The sequence below is a fragment of the Mixophyes fleayi genome, chromosome 4, assembly GCF_038048845.1.
Source record: "Mixophyes fleayi isolate aMixFle1 chromosome 4, aMixFle1.hap1, whole genome shotgun sequence".
NCBI classification, from domain to species: Eukaryota; Metazoa; Chordata; class Amphibia; order Anura; family Limnodynastidae; genus Mixophyes; species Mixophyes fleayi.
In genome coordinates this window covers 79,451,697-79,474,030 of record NC_134405.1, presented here as the reverse complement: position 1 = coordinate 79,474,030, position 22,334 = coordinate 79,451,697, and the positions used below count along the sequence as shown (strand labels likewise).

Here is a 22,334-nt window from a genome sequence, read left to right as displayed (position 1 = left end):
GGAAATAACACTCTCACTCCACACAACTCCTCCCATTAACCCAGTTTCTGCTCTTTTCCAAATGCCGATATCTTGCTCTATAGACCTTTGACCTTTGATGGTAATCTAGGCACATCGAGGCAAATCTGCAAAGTGGGGAACAGAGGCACACATACAAAAATGGAGGCACATTCCCACTCTTCTGGAATGTCCGGGAGACTCCTGAATTCTGGCTAGGTCCCCTGGGAGAGCAGGCCATTCACTTGCATCTTGCCCGCTTTCTAATGAAGAGGGCAGGATGGGTGCCACCATGACGCAATTTGCAGTGAATGATGCTTTTTGCGTCACAAATTTAGGGCTAAAATTATGCGATTCATTGCCGCCCGCCCCCCTCCATCCTCACATTTCACCTCCCCTCCCCTTCAAGATCTCCAAGAGGAAAAGGGAAACCCGTTGGTAAGTATGCATAAAAGGGGAGACAGAGACAGACACAGAGAGGGGAACAGAGAGGAGCAGACAAGAGGGTGAGAACATTGAGTTCAAGGCGGGCAGATGAGGAGAGGGGAAGTTAGGGCAGGTGGGTGGGCTGTGTTTGATGTAGGCTACAGCTATTCGGAACTGCACTTCTTCCTTAACTAGCCAGGTCTTATATTGTGCACTGAGGTCCATAGGCACTTCAGATCAAGCTACTCATATGGACCTCTGCTGCGACCATGCAATGCACAGCAGTACACCCGGCCATTAGAGGAAGCCGGAGGAGGAGGAGAATGGAAAGTGTCACGGAATTGCAGAGATGGCCGCTAACCGGTATTGGCACAACTGAACAGGGAGGCGCGGAGTCTAACGTACCCCCGGTATTCACCGGGGACCCCCACAAGGGGGTTTGGGCTTAGCTGCAGAGGGTACGCAGGTCGCGGTTCTCCAAGACAGTCACCGGTGTAGCGACAGTAGTAGACAGGCGTAGTCAGGCAATCCAGGTCAGAGCCAACCGAGCGGTGCAGTACACAGGGAAGATCCAGAGAGAAGTCAGGTCAAGCCAAATAGTCAAACCAGCCGGGCAGCGAGGTACCAAAACGAAACACAAGAGAATAGTCACAGGAAGCCGAGTCAGAACCAAAGTACACAGGATCAGAAGTACAGGAAACGCTGAAGCAGGAGTGAACCAATACTCTGGCACTAGACAGGTGTCAGAGGCTACTTTATATACCATTAGGTGCCTCCTGATTGGGTTAGGGAGATTTTGGCGGTCAGACATGGAGACTGCTGACAGGAAGGCAGAGATAGCATTACGCTGCTAGGCAACAGGACGTGAGTGCCGAGAAGGTGTAGGCGTCCGTCTCCTGCACCAAGTGTCAGTGCGGAGACGGCGCCTGACAGAATGGAAGTAGAGGTGAGGGCAGGACACATATGTGCACAGCTAGGGGATGCACTGTCTGTCTCCAAGGCAACAGGCAGCTTGAGTCCCAGCCTACAGATATGCTGGTCCAAATTAATGAATATGGGACCGGCCCAGCTGGCCCCTGCCCCCAGGCTGCCAGGTCTACAGCTAATCAGAGCCGGATTTAGACCTCATGGTGCCCTAGGCAAGATATTGGTTTGGCCCCCCCCCTCAGCCCCCCACACACCACACATGCCCCCTCTGCCCAGCACCTTTAGCCACACATGCCCCCCTATGCCCTGCAGCTTCCATCACACATGCCCCCCCTGCAGCTTCCAGCACACATGCCCCCACTGTGCCAGCGCAGCTTCCATCACACATGCCCCCTGTGCCAGCGCAGCTTCCATCACACATGCCCCTTGTTCCAGTGCAGCTTCCATCACACATGCCCCCTGTGCCAGAGCAGCTTCTATCACACATACCCCCTGTGCCAGCGCAGCTTCCATCAGACATGTCCCCTGTGCCAGAGCAGCTTCCATTAACATGCCCCCTGTGCCAGCACAGCTTCCATCACACATGCTCCCTGTGCCAGAGCAGCTTCCATCACACATGCCCCCCGTGCCCTGCAGCTTCCAGCACACATACCCCCCCGTACCTTCCATCACACATGCCAACCTTTGCCCTGCAGCTTCCAGCACACATGCCCCCCCATGCCCTGCAGCTTCCATCACATATGCCCCCCCTGCAGCTTTCATCACATATGCCCCCCTGCAGCTTCCATCACATATGCCCCCCTGCAGCTTCCATCACATATGCCCCCCTGCAGCTTTCATCACATATGCCCCCCCCTGCAGCTTCTATCACACATGCCCCCCCTGCAGTTTCTATCACACCTGCAGCTTCCAAGTACCCTTCTTCTTACCTTTTTCCGCATGAATGATGACAGGAACAGAATAAATGATGGAGCTCCTGCACCGACTACTTTAGAATTCAAGCAGCCCGCCTTCACTGTGTACCATGTGACCGCTGCAATCACATGACCTTGATGCACAGGTATATTGCCACTGCTGCCTCTACCCCTAGTGCTAACACCCCGATTCGCAGCAACTCCCCCCCCCCACCCCGCGTGCGAGTCGGGGGAGGGGCCGAATTTGTTTGGTTTTTTTCTTCTCCCTTGTCCCCCCCATCTGGGCCCCCTGAGAGCCGCTAGGCCCTAGGCAGGTACCTAGGCTGCCTAGCGGTAAATCCAGCCCTGCAGCTAATCCACCCTTGATTACAGCATTGTCCACTTGTGTAGCCTCCTCTATCTGTGATTGCAAGAGAGTTTCATCCTCATTTACTCAATTGGAATTATACCATACTCCCACAGTTATCTTGTCAGTTCTTGTTACAACTTGGACTCCACTTACACTTGTAGTATAGAAACATACTCTACCACCTTGGGTTAGATTTACTAAGCTGCGGGTTTGAAAAAGTGGGGGTGTTGCCTATAGCAACCAATCAGATTCTAGCTGTCATTTTGTAGACGGTACTAAATATATGGAAGGTAGAATCTGATTGGTTGCTATAGGCAACATCCGCACTTTTTCAAACCTGCAGCTTAGTAAATCTAGCCCCTTATCTCTTCACCTATCCTCCCTAAAAATGGTGTAACCATGAGTATTAACAGCCAAATCAACTGAATTGTACAACTATGTTCAGCAACATTAATCACATCATACTGTTCCTCAAATACCAGCCTGTTTATCTTGCAAGATTTCCAGCACTCACCTAATCATGTAATCTGAGTACTACTTTAGAGTTAAAGTAATTTTTTATACAGCTGCAATCTCACACACATGCCTGGGTGCAATCCAATGACTAACACAGGTGTTAGGAAGATGCAGTACCAGAATAGTGACCTTTATCAAGCACCTGTCTCATATATATATATATATATATATATATATATATATATATACAATGTATATATGTATACTGTATATCATTTATTATAATAATTATGTATAATTTTTTTTGGACGTAAAGGAACTTGGGGTGCATTTGACGCTTTGACACAGCCAGACTAGTGGAGTGATTCATTATTGGGTCCTGTCACAATGACTGGAGATCACTGTATTAGTGACATACATATTGGCTGAGGGATATACGTGACATTCCAGTTTCCCTGCGATCATGATCTCAGGGTACAAGATGCTACTACCAGATTTTTAACTCACTCACCAACCTGTCATCCTCACGACTAGTATGTTTCACACATAGTGGACACTGATGGACCTGATTGGATTGGATGCCTCATATAAACGAGTCGAGACATCTTCCAGTTTATAACAAACAAGCCAGTTTTTTGAAAGAGGAAGATACTGTTTCATACAATCAAGTAAGTGGGTTTTAATTTTGTTTTACTGCTGTAAGTTTCAAGCTTATATTTGTTCATGATGATTGTTAAGTTAATAATGAATAAGATCTATGTTGCTGATCTTATTCATTATTAGTATTGTTGAAATACCAGTGCTTATACCTATTATATACAATAGTCTACTGTATTGCAATTGCTGCATACCTTATATATACATGACTACAGACCATCATGTTATCACTAATGGGGGAATACTTATATTTTTATATTTTCACAAGGCTGCACAGCAATGACTTTCAAGTGAGCCCCTCTTTTTTGATCTTGTAAGGTAAAACTAACTTAAAGTTCATTTTGTCATTGGTGCTAGTCTTTAAAATCCATCCTGGTTAAATAAGTTGGTTAGTGAGTAGCTCTTTACAGCTTTAGCCTATTCTTTGGGTCTTTCTGCTTTTCCAAGTTATTCAGGTCTCTGCAGTTATCACTTTAGCTGTAATGAGAAGCAAACTCAATTGTCTAAAAAAATCAGCATATCTGATTACGCTATAATGATGGGCAGACAAAGAAAATTGGGTTTGCTCTCACAATCAGAGTTTACGGATATGCTGATGAATATAATCAGCCAATGGCTTACAGGGACTTGTGTGCGGCCCTGACACCTGTGATCCTGGCATTCATCCTGAATACCATTTGGCCAGTTGTCTGTGATATGACCTATGTCTGCGGCCAAACTAGCCACAGATCCAGTTGTCAGGCTAATAGATAGAACATCTAGAACTCACTATGTGTTGCCAGTATAAATGTTGTCAAACTGGTTGTAATGCTCCGAGCCAGGTTTCACAGACAGTATACAGTCTATGTGTTTATAGCAGATGTAAAGCACTCAGACATGCAAAATACAGAGAGAGGGGGTGGTCGAGGGAATAGTCTCCCAAACGGCTGCAGATATGAAGTTCTACTAGTTACGGGAAGGAATTCTGTAAAAAAAAAAAAAATCAATATATTGCAGTTTAGATAACCCACTCTTTTGGACCCAAATCCCTGTGCCCCTCTTTCCTTCCAAATAGACCCTCTTTTTACTGTAATGTGTGATGCTGCAGGGAACACTTCCTCCACTGATTCCTAAAATATCCACCTGGCTCCTAAATACAACATGATGTATACCACTGTGTTGTTATTGGGACTTTAGAGCTTTTTGGTGATTGCTTATACACAGCTTTTTTTATATTCATTTGTATCTGAATATCTGCTGTAGTCCACATGCCAAGTAAATGTGCCTAATTGAACAGATGTTAAAGAGTCTCTATTTGACCATTTGAGGCATGGGGAGGTATGGTTTAGCAGTGGGATTGCTGTATGAACACACAACCAAGCCTGCAGTTAAGTAACAGGGTGACCTCATTCTGGAAAGCAGCTGTCTCTATTAAAAGCACACATGACTGGCTTCTTTGTTTGTGCTCATCTCCCTCTCCTGGGGAAGCAGGACTGTCACAACCAGAGGACACTTTAGTCTGAACTACTGGTGCACACAAACAAGAAAACTGTCACATAATCTGTTGGGCTTCTTTACTACATAATTGTCTTTTTATTGAAAATGTAATCCCATCTATTTATACATGTGTCACTTCTTTGTTACCGTGTAATTATTGTTTCACAGCGGCCATAACAGATGTCCTATTCCTGGAGGTCTTCACTGTCTCCTCAGTAAAACTTAAGCGAGTGGGAGGATTATTGTCACACGTGTCTTAAAAAAGGCAAAGTTATAGTAAAAGGAACCACCCCAGTTAAATGCGGTATAACTGGTGCAGGACTTAAGTCAAACAACTGTTCCCATAACATAATTAAATGACTTGCTAGTTGGTAATGTGAGAATTTCCTCGGGGCTTTAATTTGAAGAATTTGAGTGTTTGTACTACTGTCCCCCTTATAAAATACTGACTGAATTATGCACACTTTCCTCTTCCAGATACTACATATATATCATATTATTTTCTTAACGGTATATTGAGATGTGTTTGTATTACTACTTTATCTTTGGCTGTTTTTTTTAGTGCTTTTCAGGTTTTTCATATTCATGAAATCAAACTTTATTAATCATATATAATAATTTAAGAGTGGCTGGGAAATCAACTTTCTCATTCTCAATTGATAATAGTAATTCTCTTATTCATATATTACATTACTGTAGTCCATTTTTCACAAGTAATAAGCTGGGTACACACTATAGAATATTACTTCAGATGCGATTTCTGTAATGACTCAAAGTCCCGATGAACATGCAGATTTATGTGTACTTACCTACACGATATAACTTCATATCTGTGCTCTTCATCTCTCATAACCATCTGCTGAAATGATTGTGACTCTGTTCACTTTATAGAGATCTTCCTACACTACGTACACACTTCCACATTTGCCTAACATTTTAACATCGTTGATCTGGATTCTTAGGAAGTTTATAAAATCAAACAATACAATGCGCTTAGATACGATAAAACATGATCGTGGGAGCGTACACACTCCTGTGATATCGGACCTAACGGGTGTTTATCGTGTGATTGGCAAGATAATTGGTTGAACAACCTGTAGTGTGTACCCAGCTTTAGTGTTTAGAAATTCACAACTGACTTTAAGGGTTCTGACTTCATGTCCCATCTGTAGTGGTGCACCTACTGAATGTTATAAGTGCATTAAACAGGTCTCACAGTATAATCATGGGCGCCAGACCATAAATCCAATCATTATTGAACATCTACATCACATGCTTATCAGTTGCAATAAAATTCAATGGGCCTGATTCATTAAGGATCTTAACTTAAGAAACTTTTTATTTCAGTCTCCTGGTCAAAACCATGTTACAATGCAAGGGGTGCAAATTAGTATTCTGTTTTGCACATAAGTTAAATACTGACTGTTTTTTCATGTAGCACACAAATATCAACTTTAAATTTCAGTGTACAAATAAGCTATCAAGTATTTGTGTGCTATATGAAAAGTCAGTATTTAACTTATGTGCAAAACAGAATACTAATTTGCACAGTCATGGCCAAAAGTTTTGAGGATGACACAAGTATTGGTTTTCACAAAGTTTGCTACTTCAGTGTTTTTAGACCTTTTTGTCAGATGTTGCTATGGTATACTGAAGTAAAATTACAAGCATTTCATAAGTGTCAAAGGCTTTTATTGGCAATTACATTATGCTTATGAAAAGAGTCAATATTTGCAGTATTAACCTTTTTGAAGATCTCTGCATTTCTCCCTGGTATGCTATGAATCAACTTTTGGGCCACTTAGTGACTGATGGCCGCCCATTCTTGCCTAATCAATGCTTGGAATTTGTCAGAATTTGTGGGTTTTTGTTTGTCCACCCGAGAAGTGGCTTCTTTGCTGGCCTTCTTGGCACCAGGCCATTCTCCAAATGTCTTCATCTCACTGTGGGTGCAGATGCACTCACACCTGCCTGCTGTCATTCGTGAGCAAGCTCTGCACTGGTGGTGCCCCAATCCTGCAGCTGAATCAACTTTAGGAGACAGTCCAGGCGCTTGCTGGACTTTTTGGACGCCCTGAAGCCTTCTTCACAACTATTGGACTTGATGATCCGATAAATGGTTCATTTAGGTGCAATCTTACTAGCAGCAATATCCTTGCCTGTGAAGCCCTTTTGTGCAAAGCAATGATGACTGCACATGTTTCCTTGCAGATAACCATGAGATAACAGATAACAGAGGAAGAACAATGATTTCAAGCACCATCGTCCTTTTAAAGCTTCCAGTCTGTTATTTTAACTCAGTCAGTATGACAGAGTGATCTCCAGCCTTGTTCTCGTCAACACTCTCATCTGTGTTAATGAGAGAATCACTGACCTGATGTCAGCTGGTCCTTTTGTGGCAGGGCTGAAATGCAGTGGAAATGTTGTTTTTCTGATAAAGTTCATTGTCATGGCAAAGAGGGACTTTGAAATAAATTGCAATTCATCTGATCACTCTTCATGACATTCTGGAATATATGTAAATTGCCATATTAATAACTGAGGCAGCAGACTTTGTGGAAAATAATATTTGTGTCATTCTCAAAACTTTTAGCCATGACTGTACATGCTGAATATTGTGTAAGTAAAAGCTCCAGCATGCCCATGGCTGTCATTGGCCACTGTTGAAAATGTAATTCCACTATAGCTATAATGAAAACAAATGCTCACAAAGTGGATTGATGGTGAAAGCCACATATAATTCTCCTTTTTACTCTTAGGGGACGATTTAGCCACTGGTTTTCACCAGGGGTGCGTTGTGTCACTGTTTACAGTACGTAAGTTATAACCCCGCTTTGGGGTCTTTATATCCACCATGAATTAAAGGGCCCCACATTGGGCAAAAATTGAAGCAGTGCAAAATTGGTTTATCCATGTTGTGGCTACTTGTAGCAGAGTTGGATAATTAAAATAGAGGCCATCCAATCAGGAAGGGAGTTTGAGTGTGAAGGGAGGAGTTCAATGTATTCCTTTCAGTAGCATGTTTGCTGTGATAATGGAAATTCTTGCTGATAGACAACGGTCTGCATTCAATCAGTATAAGGATCCAACCTAAACTGAGGTCTGAGAGATTAACAGGATAGTGAGCTATGTCCAAGTCATGTCTAAGTTCAAGCCCAATGATTTAGCATTGACCTTGTCTGGAAGCTGATTGGAGGTTTGCTGTATGGAGAGCTGATACCCAGCCCACATCACACTAACAGTGCTTAGCCTAAAGTAAGCTACATTACTATAATTAAGTATTTTCATTTTTGATACTTCCAGTAACACTTTTAATCATCCCCAAAGTCCTGTAGCCCTGACACAATTGGGTTTATTTATTAGCATTGCTCAAAGAGGAAATCTGCATAAAGCATAGCAAATCCAAAACCATAAATTGTATCTGTCTACTGCTGCTTAGACAATAAAAATAGATGTGTGATTGGTTGCTGTGACTTTAGTGCAGGTTTGCACCTTCAGCAATGTTATCATTAAATGGCTACAGATTACTAATTACATATTTGTTGAGAGGTAGAAACTGGCAGCCCAGTTCTCCTGATAAAATTGGCTCAAGGGACAAGATGTTTTAGCTTTTAAGAAAGAGCTTCTAAGTGACATCCATATAATGCACAGTCACCTACACAATATCTGCTCTGCAGCCTATGCTCAGGCTGCACTTCACATAGGTTTCCTCCACCATGGAAGAGACGCACAGAATACACACCTGGGAGTGGTTTACATATACACTCAGCTGCTCACCTACCTGAGGTACCTGAATCCGCCTTTTCTCTCTGCTTCAACCGCACTTCATCTCCTCCCTCTTCTCATTAATCACTATGGGGTTATAATTGTACCAGACGATTCTATGTTGTGTTAGACATTAATTTATAGGTATAAGGATGCCAGGGGCTAGTAGGAAATTATAGGGATGGATTCATTAGTGTAGAGATGACAGTGTAGGACTGGACTGCCAGGGGACCAGGGAAGTTACCTGTGGGGCATGCAGTGGCATATCATATTATGGGAGTAATGGTGCAACCACCTGGAGGCCTATTGCCCATTTCGGCCACATACACCTTAGTACTACTATTGCTATTATCCATCATACAGAGCTTGGCTTCTTGTCTTTAAGCTTTGAAGCACTTAGATCATATGACGTCTGTGGCGCTATAAAAAAATAAAAAGCTATGCCGCTGGAAGCTTTTAGAAAGGAGTCTGAGTTACTGTCATATGCAGCAGCGTGAACACGTTTCCCCAGGACCCCATTTGGAAACTCATTTCATCCACATCATTATTGAACTGTTTAGGGCTGTGTCCAAACCATTCTCCTAAGATGTGACTGGAGTGTCCACATCTAGCTGAGATAGCCAGTGAGATGGCTTTCCAAATGTTTTTCTTGGATCTGTGTCTAAGAAACAAACTGTCATGAACAGAGGCTCGAAGTCTAACACACCCCTGGTATTCACCAGGGACCCCCGCATGGTGTATGGACTGGGCTGCAAAGGGTGCGCAGGTCCCGTTGTGAAGAAGAGAAGGAAGGCACCCCAGAGCTAGGCAACAATACGTGCCGGGTGGAAGAGGCAGACGGTCGGCGCCTGACACAATTATTTTTCTTTACTTTTTAACAATAGTTAACAGATATATATTAAAGTTCTCCTACACTGGATGAATAAATGATGATAATTTAGATTACATGAGCCATAAACCGGCCATAAAACAGAAAGCATGTAGATAAAATCCCCACAATCATGCAGTATTTCATATTTGTACATAAAGGGGAATGTTCTCAAAATCTTAGATAACATACTAGACAAATGGTTATTATAACTTCTATGACTCTGCTATGGGTCTGGAAAGGTTTATTGGAAGTAGATATAATTACATAGAACCATGTTACTTCACATTAATTAGGACACTCTGAAATCATATTAAATGTGATTAGTCTATCATACGTACGATGCTTAATTCCAGGTTTACATCACAGAATCTTTAATTATTCTTTAAAAGATTAGATAACAATGTATCTACATCCCTCATTACATGTCCATATCTCCAACTGTCCCGTTTTAGGCGGTACAGTCCCAGTATAGTTCCAGGACAGTTGGGAGCTATGCCCTGCTATCGGGTGCCAATGCAATGTCGAGCATACAAGAAGCAGGTGTGTGCAACATTGAAGGTGAGGCAACGGGGGCTGGGGCAAGCCACCACTACGGAAACGCTAGAACTCCTTGGGGGACGTGTACATCCCAATGTGATGTGACCGCACCTGTGTAGCATGACCATGTCCCCTTCTTGTGCGTGCACCGCTTTGCTTATGTTGTGTTATACTACATGTGAATATGTAGTTTAAAAAATAAATTGTTGTACAGTATTATGTTCATATCCTTGGTCATGTTATATTGGGTTTGGGTTAATCTGCTGTACATGCCTAATTAGTACTGAGACTACATAAATTAATTAATGACAGAATAATAATGCACCTAATTGCAAATTTTACTGCAAATGAGTAATGTTGATGTATTTTTTTAATTTATGCAATGTTGTTAAGCACCAGTTTCACCCTCAGTGGGCTGGCAATGCCCCCTGTATGCTATTAACTGGACCCCTACCATTGGTTTTGCCAGTAGGCAGTTCATTGCCCAGTCCGACACTGCATTGGTCCCATTATCTGTGCCATGGAAGCTGCTCACTGAGAAGCAGTTGCCGTCCTCCTCCTTTATCCTCTCTGCACTTTCCTTCTTTCTCCTCCTTTATCTTCTTCTTCTTCTTCATCTTCTATCTTTCCTCCTTCCTCCTCCCTTCTAACTTTCTCTTCTTCCTCCTACTTCTCCTCCTTCATCCTCTCTCTTCCTTCTTCCACCCCCTTCGTTATCCTCTCTCTTCCTTCTTCCACCCCCTCCGTTATCCTCTCTCTTCCTTCTTCCACCCCTCCGTTATCTTCTCTCTTCCTTCTTCTACCCCCTCCATTATCCTCTCTCTTCCTTCTTCCACCCCCTCCTTTATCCTCTCTCTTCTTTCCTTCCTCCTCCTTTCTAACTTTCTCTTCTTCCTCCTCCTTCTCCTTCTTTATCCTCTCTCTTCCTTCCTCCTCCGCCTTCATCCTCTCTGCTCCTTCCTTCCTTCTCCTTCCTCTTCTTCCTCCTACTTCTCTTCCTTCATCCTCTCTCCTCTTTCTTTCCTCCTCCTCCTTCATCATCTTCCTCCATTATAATCCTTCTTTCTCTACTCCATCATCCTCTTACCTCCTTCAGTGTGTCCAACTGCCCGTCTGCCATCCCCACCTAGATGATTGAACACTTTCTCAAACTTAACATGTCCAGATCTGAGCTCATTATCTTTCCCCCTGCTAATGTCTGAACCTCTCCCCACATCTCCCTCTAAGGTAACAATATCATTCTCTCCCCTGTTCCCTATGCCCACTGCCTTGGTATCATCCTTGACTCCACTCACAGCTTCATTCTTCACATCTAGTCCTTCTTGGAGTCCTGTTGCCTCCTTCTCTGCAACATTTCCAAAATATACCTCTTCCTCACTCAGGAAATAACCAAAACCCTGGTCTACTTATTCAGTATTTCACACTTGCCTATTTACTTCAGGACAGAAGAAAATAAGCTACCTATGGGTTTAGGACTAAAATAAAGTATAAAACGAGAGTTTAGGTGATTATTTCTTTCTAATAATTACAGTATTCTGTGTCCATGACTTTAGTTACTATTTACCATTATTTACTATTAATTAGGTTTGTGAAACGACATGTTTGAGTAGAACCTGGCAGCTATGGCCAAGCTAGCACTTATAATTCTGCAAACGACAGCATGCCCATGTAGTTAATGGATGCCAGGGCTTACTGGCACTTGTAGTTCCACAAACATAATATTTATCTATCATTTACACATTAGCAGGGTGTTGGGAAGAGCCCATAGTGCTATTCAACTCGCACATTTTTGGTGGGTCCGATTCCCCTAGGAAAATCTGCTTCGTACTGACCAAGGTGGGGCTGGTGTCACATTGTGACAGGAGCCTGCAGCTCTCTCCCTCATATAGTTTGACCTGCCCAGCCTGGTATAGTCTTGTGCCGGTTGCCACTTTCTCAGGGTGACATCACACTTTAGACTGTGAGCTCCCCTGGCATAGTGACTGATGTGAATAATTAAATATGTTTTCTTTAAAGCGCTGTGCAATATTTTCGCACTATATAAATTAAAGGATAATAATGATGGATTCATTTATAATGTACATTTCTTCCGATTTTTTTTTTGTAAATGATAATATAGCTAAGAATTTGATTTAATATACTATGTCATGATATTTCCCCAACAAACTGCACTAATTTCTCAAAACGTGTGCATTGCTGATGAAACTATACTTTTATGCTGACCACACTGCTATATTGAGCAGTTATTTCAGACTCACAGCGTATGTGGCCCTCAGGGCCGTGTTGAGATTGATAGAATACCTATTGGCATGTTGGTAAACTGACCTGTGTGTTTAGACCTGTTACAACTAGAGATGGGCGGGTCCGGTTCTCCGAGAACCGAACCCACCCGAACTTTGGGTATCCGAGTACCGAGCTGAGCAGCTCGGTACTCTCCCGCCCATTCCGAATCCAAATCGAGGCCGAACGTCATTGTGACGTCGTCGGATCTCGGGACTCGGTTCTCGCGATACTTCAACTTTATAAATACACGCCTCCACAGCAATCCATCGCCATTTGACAGAGGGAGAGAGCAGGGTGTAGTCATAGGCTAATTAGAGCAGGGACAGAGAATACCATATTGTTCTTGCAATTGCTCTAACCAAAATCGCTAGTGCAGAGAGGAGGATAGAGGTTTATTATTTTTTCTTCATATTTGGCACTCCCCAGCGCTTTTGGGGTGTCCCCCATAATTGTGCATTAATATTTCTGGCTGTCAAAAGTCATATCTGTCAGCAGTATCTACTAAATAATTTGTAGCACACCTCAGTGTTTTTGGGGTGTCCTCCCTAATTGTGCATTAATATTTCTGGCTGTCAAAAGTCATATCTGTCAGCAGTATCTACTCCATAATTTTTAGCACTCCTCAGTGTTTTTGGGGTGTCCTCCCTAATTGTGCATTAATATTTCTGGCTGTCAAAAGTCATATCTGTCAGCAGTATCTACTAAATAATTTGTAGCACACCTCAGTGTTTTTGGGGTGTCCTCCCTAATTGTGCATTAATATTTCTGGCTGTCAAAAGTCATATCTGTCAGCAGTATCTACTCAATAATTTGTAGCACACCTCAGTGTTTTTGGGGTGTCCTCCCTAATTGTGCATTAATATTTCTGGCTGTCAAAAGTCATATCTGTCAGCAGTATCTACTAAATAATTTGTAGCACACCTCAGTGTTTTTGGGGTGTCCTCCCTAATTGTGCATTAATATTTCTGGCTGTCAAAAGTCATATCTGTCAGCAGTATCTACTCCATAATTTTTAGCACTCCTCAGTGTTTTTGGGGTGTCCTCCCTAATTGTGCATTAATATTTCTGGCTGTCAAAAGTCATATCTGTCAGCAGTATCTACTAAATAATTTGTAGCACACCTCAGTGTTTTTGGGGTGTCCTCCCTAATTGTGCATTAATATTTCTGGCTGTCAAAAGTCATATCTGTCAGCAGTATCTACTCAATAATTTGTAGCACACCTCAGTGTTTTTGGGGTGTCCTCCCTAATTGTGCATTAATATTTCTGGCTGTCAAAAGTCATATCTGTCAGCAGTATCTACTAAATAATTTGTAGCACACCTCAGTGTTTTTGGGGTGTCCTCCCTAATTGTGCATTAATATTTCTGGCTGTCAAAAGTCATATCTGTCAGCAGTATCTACTCAATAATTTTTAGCACTCCTCAGTGTTTTTGGGGTGTCCTCCCTAATTGTGCATTAATATTTCTGGCTGTCAAAAGTCATATCTGTCAGCAGTATCTACTAAATAATTTGTAGCACACCTCAGTGTTTTTGGGGTGTCCTCCCTAATTGTGCATTAATATTTCTGGCTGTCAAAAGTCATATCTGTCAGCAGTATCTACTCAATAATTTTTAGCACTCCTCAGTGTTTTTGGGGTGTCCTCCCTAATTGTGCATTAATATTTCTGGCTGTCAAAAGTCATATCTGTCAGCAGTATCTACTAAATAATTTGTAGCACACCTCAGTGTTTTTGGGGTGTCCTCCCTAATTGTGCATTAATATTTCTGGCTGTCAAAAGTCATAACTGTCAGCAGAATCTACTAAATAATTTTTAGCACTCCCCAGTGGTTTGCGCTCAGAATGGATTCAAAGCAGTCCACATATGATCTAAATGAGCAACCAGGTTCTGTCACCAGTCCTGATGTTAGTGTTCCCAGTACGTCATCTGGCCAAGGCGATGTCAAACAACAGAGTGTTTTCAAATTAGTGCAAAAAACAAAAACCCAAAAAAATTTTACTGTATTGAAGCGAAAAAGAAGTGTAACTGAGCAAAAGTTAAGTGACGATAAAAAAAAAATTGCAAGCATGCCATTCTACACACGCAGTGGCAAAGAGAGAATGAGGCCTTCACCTTTGGCTATTAGTGGCAGATCCCAAAAAGTTACCCAGCCTACAATTGGTGCACAACTACTGTTACGCGTCAAAGCCGAGCTGCAAGATAACAGTGAGGCATTACAGGAGAATATTTGCTCTGATTCACAAATGACAACAATCCCTGTGGAGAGTCCATCCAACAGTGGGATGTCTAATCGTGACCATTCTGTTAGTCTACCCATAAAGAAGGGCCCTTTCAGCAGTTCTGCTGATGTGTGCCTGAACAGCCCGAGTGTAGCCGGTGATACACCAAGTGAGGATGACACTTTGTCTTTAGAAGAGGATGTGGGGGAGATTTGGGTATCCGACGATGAGGATGCGGTTGATTGTGTAAGTCCTGCAGCAGTGTGGCACCAGTGGGAGCAGTTCTGGCATGTGAGGTTCTGGCACCAATATGCACTTTCCAAACACAAGCAGGGATGACGCAGGGGGCAGACCACAACAGTTTGACATCTGGGCTGGTTTGAAGGATTTGTCAAAAAAATGTGTGACCTTGACCATAATTCCAACCAATCCTACTATTAACATGCAAAGGATGGTGGAGGGCCTATCAGGGATTAAACTGTATTTTTCATAATTTTCACTAATAATGTTTGGGTGTAATATACACCCAAAGACGAGTGCTCAATTGCTAAGAGTCATTGATGGAGAGGAAGACAAGCAGGCTTGTCTGTAGAATTTGCAGGCAAATTGTGCTGCGTTATATAGGTAACACCCAAAGAGAAGAGCTCCATTGCTCCATTGCTAATTGTAATTGCTGAAATAGAAATAATAGGGCTGACAGTCTTGGTCTAAATCTGCAGTTACATTTTATTGTACCATAGCTCATTGCGAAACTGGAGAGGTGGCAGGGTTTAGTGATAATCTTCCTCCAACAATACTAATTCATCCCAATATCCCAATATCATAGAAGTCTGTGTAGTATGATGTAATTGCTGATAATGGCCTTCCAAAGGGAATGACTAGTTGATTTTAGGGCAGAGCTGTCACGGTTTTTGGGCAATTCTTTTACAGCACAGCAAATATCAAAATGTTTAGCGGACTCATCTGCATCACCACTGGGTGTCTTGGGAAAGCAATTTCTTTTATTACAAGCAGTTGCCAGAGAAACTGAAGGAGAAGACGTCCCAACAAGATGTTGATAAGTCTGGGATCCTTGCAAAGAAAATTAAGTATTTCATCTACAATTAAAATATAGTTAGCACATTTACTTTGTTTTATTGCACACTATAATTTTATGTAGCACCTTTTCAAAATCTATTATTAAGGCAATCACTTGACTCAAGCTAACTGTGTCTGCACTTTCTTCACAGGTAACTACTTCGCTGGACTAAAGTATATTCCCCTCAAATGCTAGTCTTCTTGCAGCTGCTGTATTCTCCTACATGCTGTTGCAGAAACCACAAATTGACCCTAAATGTTTATGGACACAAACAGCATCTCCTGCATGTCATTTTTCAAAAGTTCTGTAACACCAAGTTGATAGTGTGTGCAAAACAGGAAATGTGATGGAATTCAGCCCCGCTGTAATGCTGGACCAATATTGGGGTCGTAATCAGAAATGACATATCCTCAGGAGACTCCAAGCAGGATTAGCCATCTTTCAATGACATCCCTTAGTTTTTGGAACAGTTTGTCAGCTGTATGCCTCTTAGTGAAGCTGCTGATACACAGAGTAGCCTACTTCTCAAAAATGTGATGCACCTGGGTACATGCTGCTGCTGTCCATGCTGGGGAAGGCGAAAGACCAACCCAGTGGGCTTTCACAGTCATATAATCTTTTGTTTGCCCAGTTCCGCTTGTACACATATCTGTGGTTAAGTGTACAGTGGGTAGAATACCATTTTGTCACCCAATAATGACATTTTTAGGAACTTTCCGGTACAGGAGAGAATAAGCTTTTCTAGTAAAATGGTATAGTGATGACATTTGCTAACAGGGACATAACACCTCAATTAAATGTCTTAAACCAACTGTATTAATAGTGGACATTGGACACAGATCTAACGCTAGCATAGTACCCAGGGCGTCTGTGATCCGCTTTGCGACTGGGTGACAGGTTTCATTCTTGCTTCCTCTTGCAGAGGATTGTTTACTTGCCAATTGTTGGGGGGGAAGATTGCAGGTGCTGGGATGTAGATGAGAGAAGGGAGGTAGATTATGCTGGAATGCTTGTTGTTAATTTTTTTTTAACCAAAGTTTCTGATTTTCCCAACAGTTTGCCAATAACTCGCTGAAAAATGACGAAACATGGATGAGGATCCCAGATGGTTAAGGTCCCTACCTCTACTGAGTGTGGCTTTCAAAATGTTACAAATGGATAGACAACTCTTGCCAGGATTCGTGTAAAAATAATTCCACACTTAAGAGGTGGATTTTTGGTCTTATGCCCAGGCATGACAATGGCCTTTTTGTTATCACTGGCAAGAACTGCAGCAATTTTTCTTTTCAAGTGTATGAAAATCATATTGTGACATAGGAGGTGTTCAAAATTGAATAAAAAATGACTGGAAATTAGTGTTACTGAGGTTAATAATAATGTAGCTACAAAATAATACCTAAATTATGTTATTTTAGCACCAATAAATGAAATTTTTATAACAAATTGCAAAACAAAACCAAACAAAACCAAAACCAAAACCAAAACACGCAATGGCGGTTTTGCAAAACCAAAACCAAAACCAAAACACGACGGTAATCCAGATCCAAAACCGAATCCAAAACCAAAACACGGGGGTCAGTGACCATCTCTAGTTACAACACAGTAATAGGCCCTAGACTTGGAGTTATCTGTCGGCTCAATGACCAGATCACCAACTTTTGATTACTAAATTGCGAGTGATACTGCCATCCAGCTCTTGGGCCAAATGGCAGAATCAGTGTATGTGTGGCTGGCTAGCTTTATATACTTTATATACAGATCTTTAATTTGTGTGTGAAGGTAGGCAAGAAAATGGAGCAAGAGTGGAGGTCATTTATGAATTAAAAAATCTGCTGGCGCATTTTATATTGGGCAAATGCAATTACTGGTCTCCCTGGAGTGTGCCCACTTTACAGTTATCCAGCCCCTGGAAAAAAGGTCTGCGAGAGAGTTTGGGGCCCGGCTGCAAATGCACTTAAAAATGGACATCTACCATTAGCACTACTACAAATCTAACACTTTAGCTGTCAATAATTATCTGTTTTTCTCCTAAAATACTGCTCTATTGAACCTCACTTATATCTTACTTAAATCATGGTGTAACATATTTATTATATTTGTCACTAACATGCATTTCAATGTTTTTACTACGTTGGTAACAATGCACGTAGGACTGCACATCCCCATATAAAGGGAAGATATCAAAGGCGTCACATTGAAAGTATCAGCCAAGGCCTGGCTTCCACAACTCCTAGGACGTGTAAAGACACAAGTCATGTTGCGGGGTAGAAACTTTTATTCTAACAGCTGCAAACAGGACTGTACAGTGCTCTATCCACCTCTTGAATCTCATTTAAATACCTTGACCCACAAATGACATTTCATTTTTGCATATGGCTGTAAAATTAGTTACAGACCTGTGCCTAGCCTTAGTAATAAATGTTACCAGTCCTCCCAACTCCACCAATCACATCATGAAAAATGTACATTTTTACATTACCATTTTCATATGCCAACAGACACTTAGGGCTAGATTTACTAAGCTGCGGGTTTGAAAAAGTGGGGATGTTGCCTATAGCAACCAATCAGATTCTAGCTGTCATTTTGTAGAAGGTACTAAATAAATGAAAGCTAGAATCTGATTGGTTGCTATAGGCAACATCCCCACTTTTTCAAACCCGCAGCTTAGTAAATCTAGCCCTTAGACACAACAATAGGCACATTTTGTCAGTTACATCCAGAAACAAAGATTAACTTGATTAAAAGGGAAAGAAATAGAAATTGGAAACATATATTACTACTCAGAAAACACTTTTAATAAAAGAAAGTGCGGTTAAAACATATAATAATGTGTTTCTTTGGCCCCCAGGATGTAATTACTGCTGTGACGTCTATATGCAGGCCGAAATTTATCTGTGTAATGAAAATATTAATGTAAAATATCAAAAGTTTAAAAAACAATTGTAGGTATGATGTAGTAGTTTCACAAGCATTCTTTTTAAACCAAAGTGACAAACAAAGCTTACAAGTTGTCAATATTTTCAATTTAATCTGCAAATTTAGTCAAATGTACACTTTTTGCATGTCTATCACCAGTCTATGTAAGAGTGGGAGATATTTACTAACAAAATGCAAATATGCTGTAACTTATAGCAACCAATCAAACATTTGCTTTTGTTGTATGAATGTCAGAAATGACTGCTGGCATCTGATTAGCTGCTATCTGTTGCAGCATATATGTGCACTGAGCACATTTTATTAAAATAAGCTCCATGATGTATATTAAAGTGTAATTCTAACACTGCGCATTGTTCTCTGTTCTAGAGTCATGAGTACAGATGAGGACGCTAAGTGGCTGGAGTGGGTATCTCAGCAGTTTGAGAGCATTGCCGGAGAAGACAAAGAAATTGATCTAGAAGAATTCAAGACGGCCCTGAAAGTCAAAGAGGTTAAATTTTCCTTTATTATTCTTTTCTGAGCCGAGCAGTGATTTTGGAGAAGGGGCCTATTATTGATTAGGAATCAGTGATATTAGAGGCACAAATATTCATCAGAATGCAGTCTATTACCTCACTGGGACCCAGTGACCACAGTTCACTGTTTAATTAATTGACAGTTCTTATGAAAATTGGTTGAGCTCACAAAATCGCTGTCTCCCCTGTCTTTGTGTGACAGGTGCATTTTAAGTACATAACAATTTTATTGGTGAGAGGGCTGCGGGAGGTCAAACCCAACATAGACTGCTGCACTCTAACAAGTTAAGCAGTATCTCAGTTATTCTTCTACATATAGGCATACTAGCCAACTCCCGGAAACTTGCTTCCGGGAGTTGGGGGCGTGACTGGAGGGTGGGAGGGGGCGGGGCGAGACCAATCGCGTCATTTTGCCCCCCCCGAGAAAACGTACTGTACGTCTTCTTGGCCTCGCCCCGCCCCCTCCCGCCCTCCAAAATGGCGTGATTCACCGAGAATCGCATCAAATGACGTGATTCTCTGTGAAATATTGGATCCGGGAGAAATGTCAGCTCCCCCGAGAGCACGGGAGACTGACCCGGGAGAAAGTCTCTCGGACTTTCTGGGAGAGTTGGCAAGTATGCATATAGGTCTTCATTTAGAGTCAGGAACAAATCCAGTTAAAGGGCGCACATTATTTACCTGGACAAGCCATGTTACCATGCAAGGGTGCAAATTTATTTTGAATGCAGGGGAATACCGGCTGTTTATGAATGTAGTGTACAATTACTGGGCAGCTTTATTTTTTTCACTGCAACTTAGAGTTAAGTTAAGATGCTTCCCTCCCTTCCAACGCTATATCTGTCCGCACATTTTAAACCCCTGACAGTTCAAGATGGTTTTGCCAAAGTGCAAAATTGCATCTTCTAGATTTACCCCTAGCTTTAATTGAGGCTTTAATGCAATTCCAAACCAGTAAAGGTCCTGGCCATGTACACTGTGGACAGAAGCCCTGGTGCTAGGATCCCCGGCGCCCTAGGCGCAATTTTGAAATCCGCCCCCCCCCCAAAATAAATCCGCCACCCACCCCCAAAATATCCGCCCCCAGGACTTTCCTTACCTTACACTCCAGAACGCTGCTCCTCTCTGCTGGGTCCCGTCCCTCACTGACACTGTCAGGCCCTGATGATGATGTCACGCCCGACAGTCAGTGAGGGGAGGGGGAGTGGAGGAGACGGAGGTGCGCCCGTCCCATCAGCTGTTGTAGGGGGCCGTTGCGGCGATGGTGATCCATAGCTGTGCGGCGGCCGTGGAAGGTATGCCCGCACAGTTTCACAGTATAAAGTATACCTGCTTTTTAATCCTGTGGCGCCCTTCAGAGCCCGGCGCCCTAGGCAACTGCCTAACGTTGCCTAATGGGAGCGCCGGGCCTGCCTGGACTGCACTCCATTATTTAGGCCTGGATTTGGAGAAAGGCTTTATAGGCCTGTGCCTAGGATGGCAGAATTTCAAGTTGTTACATTTTCTGTATTAATATGTATCTGACCCTCCTGCTGAGGCTATTGTGTGTGACATTATTGGCAGAATAAATGTATTTATTTTAGACAGATGCTGATGTTTTAGACCATAAGGCTGGACAGTAATAGGGGGTGCACAGCAACAGTAGCCTAAGTCTCAGCCATCAGTCACTATTTATAATCTATACGCAGTTGCTAGGTTGTGGCAGAACCTGTAGGTGGTGCTCTATAATAGCATGAGATTCCACAAGGGCACAGGTTACAATATTGGAAGTATACAATGTGTACTGTATGTATAAAGGACTCAGTCTACAGATAAATATGCAGACTGCTGATATTCTGGAATGCAGAAGTGTGACCAGACTGAATGATGAACAGGAACACATGCAAATTGGAAATTTAAATTGGATTGTAATATGGTTGTTATTAGTGCAACACTGCTTGCTGTTTTTTTGTCAATGATTTATCAGTTGATTTGGTCGGCCTATTTTTGGTAACATAAGTTTATGTTTATTTATATCTCATTTGTTAGTCTATCACTAAGGTATTTTAAATATGTTGTGTTAAATACAATAAAATTGGACGTTGCAATACACAGTATTATTATATTAATTGTTGCTATAATGCTGCATTGTGAATATATCTATGTGACGTGCAAGTTTTGCTCTTTATGAATGGACCCATAGTCTCACATAATCTGTTAACTAATAAAAATAATAGAATTATCAAAGAATGAAAAATGCAATAAAAACAAGGCTAGACATTAGATCAGAGTTCCACAAGATGGCGGTATTGTACAAATTTGTCTTGAATTAATAATAATCAGAGGTTAGCCAGTGACTACGTGAAATGATAATTTTATCACTCTGGTTCTTGTCACTAGTAAGTGGTTAATCGTATGATGTCACTAACATAAAATCACAGGAAAGACAATCAACTATATTTACATAGTAGGGAATAAGCATACTTAGGGCCTCATTTATACATAGTAGCAAAGCAAAAATAAAAAAGTGCAAATTTTCTCCTGTACAGACCATGTTGTCATGCCATTGGTGAACATGCATTTCCTTTTTTTGATGCAGGGAAAATACTGTTGCTTTTGCATGTAGCACAAAAATACTGGACAGCTTTATTTTACACTACAATTTAGAGTTGAGTTAGGACACGCCCTCTCCCAACTCTAAATCTGTCTGCACATTTATCATTTGTCCCTCTGCACTGAAACACAGTTTTGCCACAGTGTAAATTTGCTTCTTTTTTTGCTTTGCTCCCAACCATACATAAGGCTCTTAATGTACACAACCCTCTACATTTACATTAATGTGTGCTGATATAGATTTGTAATATTTATCATTGCTTTGACAAATGCCAGTTATAATGTAGGACCACAAGGGACACTCCTAGTGCTGAGACTTACTGATTAGTATTGTG

At 41.9% G+C, this 22,334-nt stretch overlaps 1 protein-coding gene across 1 annotated transcript in view; it reads left to right on the top strand.

Annotated features, from left to right (window-relative positions):
• Positions 1-3,522: 3,522 nt before the first annotated feature.
• NOX5 (NADPH oxidase 5) overlaps positions 3,523-22,334 on the top strand; it is a 46,599-nt gene continuing 27,787 nt past the window's right edge. The window contains exons 1-2 of the mRNA XM_075205916.1: positions 3,523-3,737; positions 19,259-19,382. Coding sequence (XP_075062017.1) covers positions 19,263-19,382 — 120 coding nt within the window. The 5' untranslated portion in view covers positions 3,523-3,737; positions 19,259-19,262. The remainder of the gene's footprint in view (positions 3,738-19,258; positions 19,383-22,334) is intronic.